General features: G+C 40.6%; 1 protein-coding gene across 1 annotated transcript; it reads right to left on the bottom strand.

Moving 5' to 3' along the window:
* Window positions 1-814: 814 nt before the first annotated feature.
* LOC124653395 (ferrochelatase-2, chloroplastic) lies at window positions 815-5,372 on the bottom strand (the record flags this gene model as incomplete). The annotated part of the gene is given in 8 exon segments (XM_047192458.1): window positions 815-1,415; window positions 2,158-2,258; window positions 2,491-2,643; window positions 3,456-3,582; window positions 3,665-3,768; window positions 4,079-4,180; window positions 4,364-4,507; window positions 5,051-5,372. Coding segments are annotated over 8 exon segments (1,369 nt in total), but the record flags the coding sequence as incomplete, so codon positions are not given.
* Window positions 5,373-6,869: the final 1,497 nt, after the last annotated feature.

Raw genomic sequence — 6,869 nt, 5'->3', positions numbered from 1 at the left:
AACCTAGAGCTACTCGATGAATTTGAGACCAAAAGTTCATGGGTGATTCATATCTTTCTTACCATTCACTAATAGAAGCCGGTAACTGAAACAACCTAACATGGTGGCCGCGGGCATATGGATTGTCAGAAGAAGCTTGGTATCCTGTGACCGTTGTGGTGTAGCGGCAGTAAAAGGGCCAACAGATAGGGATGCTGGAGCAGCTAAAACGGCCATGGTGACTACATAAATCTTAGAAACAAGGCATAATGTGCGAATTTGACAGACGAGTTGAGAGCAATAGGATGTGGTATTTCACCTATTATTAGATTAGTAATTTAAATTACTAATCCTTGCTTCTGACGATCCTACGGAGGACCCAGCTAGTGCATGATCACCATCGATCTGTAGTTGCCCTACTTCCTGTTCTTTATTGTTGTTTCCTACTACTAATAAATGAACTGAAACATCAAGCGAAACAAGCCTCTTGCACTACTGTATATCTTATATGAAAATGAAAAATTCTCGGTGTTCAAGCTTCCATTTTAGTTATTTCTATTTTTTTGAACATCATTTTAGTTATTTCTATGTTAGATACTTTTGTTACTGCTGTCAGATAACACATGTAGCATCAATTTAGAGCCTAGAGCTACACGGGGAATTTGAGATCTATGTCGGAGATCTGTTCACTAGTAGAAACCCGTTACAGAAAACAACTTTTTTTGGAGTGAAAGCCACCACAAAAAACCGAGATTATTAGGAAAAGCTTTGAAGCGAGGCATAATTTAGAATTTTGAAACACAAATTGTGAAAATAAGACAGCTAGAGGATGGTGTATTTCATCGTCTTATTATATTAGTAATTAAAATTGTTCTCTGTTGGGGCCAAGATTACATGTCAAGTAGCACTATTACTCAAGAGCATAAATACTCTGTTATCTCGCCCAGACTTTCTTGCTATTATAGTACTATGGTAGATTACCACAGCAAATAAATCAAAAAATCATTCCACACTAAATCTATATGGTTTCTAGTTACAATCACCAAAATAGCCAACCCCGGAGCATCCACATCAAAAAACTGCATGCACCATTACTGCTTCTTGAAAAAACAAAAGTAGCTCACTGCAGAGTGTTCCTGAAAGCAGATACTAGTCTTGGCGATAACAGCAGGAAGAAAGCCAAGACAGAGCCGAAGAACATCTTCGTCAGGTAATGCCTCATGTCCATGTCAGAGTCGGTACCCTTGACCTTTCTGGTTGTCAACGCGGAAGCAGAGGGAAGGGCTTCAACAACAGCATCTGCGAGATCCGAGATGAAGGATGAGGTGCATCCAAGAGCTGGAACCCTGCCCCAGTTCTCAATGCCTGACTCTAGAGCCAACTCTCTGTACTCCATGTCGATTTCTTCCAGTGTCTCAATATGCTCACTCACAAAGCTGAATTTTATATTAGTAAATGACGTAAGCGATAGTCGAAAGAGTGGCACAGAGCGAACAAACAAGTATGGCGACTGAAAGACAATAATATACTACTCCCCTCCGATCCATAATAAGTGTTGTGGTTTTAGTTCATTTTTGGTCAAATTTGAACTAAAACCACAACACTTATTATGGATCAGAGGGAGTATTAAAAGAGTATGACATAAAGATGCAGCATCAAGTTAGATATCAAAAGATCCTAACAGAATATATCAGATAATCATTATCTTGATGTGTAAAACGTACTGCGCAAAATACTCCACCTCTCCCAAAATGTAAGCCATATTTTGACTTGTTAAGATTAAGTCTTTGACCAACAATCACTCAACTACTATGTGGTTTCTATGAAATAAAATCATAATCATAAGTATACTGGACCATTAAGATTGACAAGATTGTGCAAGTGACAACAATGTAAGGAGCACACAGGTACATGATGACCAAGTTGAGGTAAATGAAGATATTGAGCTAGCCATAGAGATTGATAATGGCATTATACTACAAGGCAGAAACTAATATATGCAGTTGAGTTGGTTTAGGTGTGAACAGAGGGCCTAATAACCAAAAATACATAAAGGCGCATAGAAAACCATTCTTGAGGAAAATACTGGAACTAATATATGCACTTCAAAGTGGTTCAGGTGTATACAGAAAGAGATACATAAAATTGATAAAGCATAATTGTAAATTTGAAGATTACCTTACTGGAACAGCAAGGAGACTCTTTACACCCTTCTGACCAAGTTCCACTAAAACTTCATCAGTATAAGGCTTAAGCCACTGAATTGGTCCCACGCGACTCTGCCATATGTGTGGAAAGGTTAATGCAGGAGTATTCAATAAAAGGAGAAATAACACAACTGTATGATGTTCAACCATGTAGATTTGTAGAGTAAGATGGACAAAATTCGATTTCTAGTTTCGAAGTACAGAGGATCACTTAAATATTCATGGAATTTCCTAAACAAATGCATTCATAACTCGAAACAGTGGTTAACAACATAAGTGTTTATTTGTTCCTGTATGATTGTACCTGGTAAGCCAAAGTATGGTTATTCAATGTTCCTCTAGATTTCAGTTCCTCCATGATCAAAGCAATGCAGTCCTCCATCTGATCTCTGTACGGATCTCCGGCATCCGTAACATAAGTAAGTGGTACTCCATGTGCACTGAAGAATATCATAACCTGTGAATTATGAGACATAATGTCAGAGGGACATCACAGTCTGTTTGTTAATTATTTAATAAGAAATGGTAGTGCCTGCGTTGCACTTAAAAAATAAATCATTTCAGATATCAACATACTCTTCAATGTGCAGTAGTATTCATAAGTTCATAGAAGTAACACAGCATAAAATATCACAGGAGTATCTTTTACGAGAAATCTACTTCTATAGTTTCCATGTGCTCAATCACAGATCTACCTACCGGTAAAATCTAACCAATTAACTGGAAATATTGTACAATGGTATCTACTAAGAAAGTTACAGTGATCTCATAGACTGCCCGTATTATTTCGGTGATTACTTTATCAGGATACTGCATCTTTCTCTTTCCAGGTCATTTTTAAGGTGCCCAGCATACTTCAGTATTCAGTATTCACAAAAGTGTCATGATACGCTAGTAGCACATTCAATATGCACTCTCTAGTACAATTTCATAGTTATTTCCTCATTTTGAATGAGTACTGGCACAGTGGCAACATAATGCATTATACCACCCTCTCAAAAGTGGGCTAATGGTTATGCAGAGATTGTAGATACAAACACATCATATGATTTAATTACTTATTTCTGCCCAGACTCCAGAGTTAGGTGCATGTAATGGGTAAAAATACAAAACCACAGGCCCGAGTAAATTTCTATACTAAAGAATGTACAGCACATCAAATGGCTAAGCTGCAAGTTTTGCAAGTATTCTTACAGCTCAACAACTACACAAAATATATGAATTTTAAGAGAAAACCAGAAGCAAAACATGGAAAAGAAATGTGCAAACCTCTTCAGGATTTGAAAAAACTGTTAATTCCTTCTCAATTAAGTCCGCCATTGATTTCACATAGCCCTCCCGCTGGTACCATGATTCAATAATGGAAATCGGCAAACCAGCAAAAAATGCATCTTCCCTGCACGGATGATGCCATATTAGAATTTTATGTTCTAAATAGTCCGAAAGAAGATATTTCATAAGATAAGGCAATCCCATACTTGACAATGTTTTGGAGAACGCGGATGCTTGACCCGCTTGTCGATATGGAGTACTGAGGGTATAGTGGAAGAACCACAAGCTTCGTAATTTTATCCTTCTTGATCTATCATCAATCAAAAGAGTAAAAGACCAGTAACGCCTCAGTTAAAAACTTGGAATCAATTAGATAAAACCAAAATACAAAAGGATTATCCCTGAAAAAGAATGTTGCAAAGTGTATGACCAAATTCATAGTCAAATTCAAGAAAGTAAAATACAGTTATATAAAGTGAATATTAAAAGCATGGCTAAAACAATATTTCAAAGCTAGAATAACGGTATCTATTAACTACCATGGATGAATAATTAAACAAAAAACCAAGAAACTATAAAGGATTTAAAGGCACTTAAATTGATGAGGGGGGAGTTTTAACCTGATCGAAGGCTTCTTCGGTGAACGGGTACCAATACCGCATTCCAACATATATATCTGCTTCCAAATTCTTCTCTTTTAGTGCAATCTTCAAAGCATTCGCCTGAAAATTAAAGTAATTCAGTTAACATGCATTAAATCCCTGCTAATATAACAAGTAATACTGAAATGAGATGTAACTGTGAATCTGTGATGGAAGTTGCATAGTTTAACTGATTTCTGACAAAGTTGTGAAGTCACAACTAATATTAGTTAAACACAAAAAAAGTCACTGGCGAACTTTTACCTGCTCATCGGTAATTCTCCGCAGAGGTGATCCACCACCAATTGAAGCATACGCCTCTTTACTCTTAGGAGCTCTAAGAGTAGAGATAAGTTTGGCCAGTGGTCTTTGGAGAAATCTGAACAGCCTAGGGAGTCGAATGATATCCTGGGTAGTAAAAAGTAAGTCAACAGGATACCTTGTTTAAGTACCGAACTGAAAAGTACAGAAATTATAAAATAATTAAGAAACAGATAGAGCAATGTGATTCACATTAGGATATCTACCGTGCGAAGAATGACGAGACGACATGGCTAGGGATACACAAGAGACCATAGACTAGAATGATGAACTTTACACGGTACAGAAATACTTCCTTATATAAACTAATCCATAATTGACGCATGGCTATCCCTTATACAGCTTGTTTGGGTACATTGTGGTCGACTCAATCTCTTCAAATCAATAGATATGGACTCAAATGCATTCTAATTAGAAGCTAAGAGGTCTAATCCTACTCCCACCCAACTAACCCTTATAGGGACGACATAACCCCTCCGAAGAGAAAATCTCTATATCTAGAGAAGTTAATCTCTACTGGAAGGATTATATCTCCAAGGGAATAAACCTGACTGCCAAAAAAATACAAGCATTGGCTACACATAATTAACAAGGAAAGGGTGACTATGAGCATGTGGCACAATCACTTACTGGATCAGCAAAGAGGTTGAACAAAAACGGCTGAACGTCATTGAGGGTCTCTGGACCACCAAGATTAAACAGCAGTACTCCAACCTTTTCTTCAACAGCATGTGCGGTTACGCCCTTGACATGTTCATCAAAAGTAGTGTATGCATCCGCAGCAGCGGCGGATCTCACAGCAAGACTGCGCTGATGTTTAAGCACTGGACCTCTGTGAACCAAGCTGGATGTTCCACTTGCTGACAACTGCAAATGTTTAGCCTTCCCGTGCAAGTCCTTTTGCTTGGCGGAACCAGCAAGATTCGTAGAACAGCCAGCTTTACCACATGACCTGTGAATGGTAGCACAATCAGGAAAGTGAGTATAGGCTTGAGCGCATCTCAAAAAACCAGCAAAAGCTAGATCGATCTGACAATGACAGTATGACACAATCTATTACAGATTCAGTTATAACCTTTGTACCGAGAGAGCTGTTCTTTAAGCAGCATAGCTTGTTAACTGATCAAGCATATATATCTTAGCAAGTCTTTGAACTCGTGTGTTGTACAAAGTCAAGCATGCCCTTTACTTTTGCAATCGATTTTCTTGCAGACCATTAGGGCTGGCATCTATTTGATCTGTACAATACACCCGTAATTATAGACTGTAATCCACTTCACATCATCTCGAATAAGACGGTGTTGTTTGGATAGTGCAAACATGAACCTTATTACTCTGCAAATATGTGGAAATGCGTGGCGCCTGGGAGATGTTCGCAGGCGCAAACAATCTATTATTTGTTCCAGGATTCGCTACAGGACTCTGAATCCGGAAAAAAAGAAACTGCACCGTTTTTTTCTGAACATCGTTTCGAGTTTTGTCTACAGGGTGGCATGGCAGTTGGCAGGCGAATCGAATTTCCACAAAAAGAAATTGTTTTGCACTAGTTTACGACCGGATCATCAGAAATATTCCAGTGACTGCGACGGCACCCGTAATCTAGTTGGCGCCAAAGGCCAAACCCCGCCGCCCAGATCAAGGAGGAAACATAATTGGACAAGGGGGATGGCGAGGAGCGATAGACGGTACTCACGTCACGGAGCCGAAGACCTTCCCCTGGCACCGGAGATCAAGAGCCCCGGAGCTAGGGCGGACGCACTCCATGGAGGAAACCTTGCCCGGCGGAAAGGGGAGAGAGATCCGCGGACTCGCTCGCGGCGGAAGGGGAGGGTTCGGAGGAATGGTGGTGTGCCGCGTGCGTGGATCTGCGTGCTCAGTGTCTTCTTCTTCTTCTTCTTCTTCCCCCTCTCCACGGCTCTCCCTTTCTTTCTGGAATCAGAGGAGCTCCCTTTGTCTTTGGTCAAATAAAGGCAGCGAGCGAATCGGCAACTACCCTCCCCTCCATGAGTTCCTGCGCCCACGATCGTCCACGTCCACGGAGACGGTAGGGCCCACTGGGGCAGAGCGCGACACGATGTAGTGGTGCAGCCCAATAGCAATAGGCCCATTTTTTTATATTGGATTGGCCCTTCTCCTTATTTGTACTACGTACCTGGGAAGGCTGGGAGAGTCTCGAGTCGGAGTACGATCCGATCGTCTCGTCTCGTCTCGTGGAGTTGGCCGGCGGCGATTGGGCGTGGGGGCGGCGGCCTGAGAATGAGATCGGTTGCACTGGCAGGTGTGCCGTGCTTCTCGTCACGTCTTGGCCGCCGCGCGCGGTGTTTGAGCATCTTACCAATTCCAACATTATAGTCGGTTGTTGGCTATAAGAGTATCTTCAGTCGCGTTCCCAAAGCGATCCCTAAAGGGATTTGGGGGACGCCGGTAAAAAAAAGTTCTAGTTGCATGC

This window comes from Lolium rigidum, chromosome 5 (assembly GCF_022539505.1).
Source record: "Lolium rigidum isolate FL_2022 chromosome 5, APGP_CSIRO_Lrig_0.1, whole genome shotgun sequence".
Taxonomy (NCBI): Eukaryota; Viridiplantae; Streptophyta; class Magnoliopsida; order Poales; family Poaceae; genus Lolium; species Lolium rigidum.
Note: the sequence above shows the minus strand (reverse complement) of the source record. Positions and strands in the feature narration are given on the sequence as shown.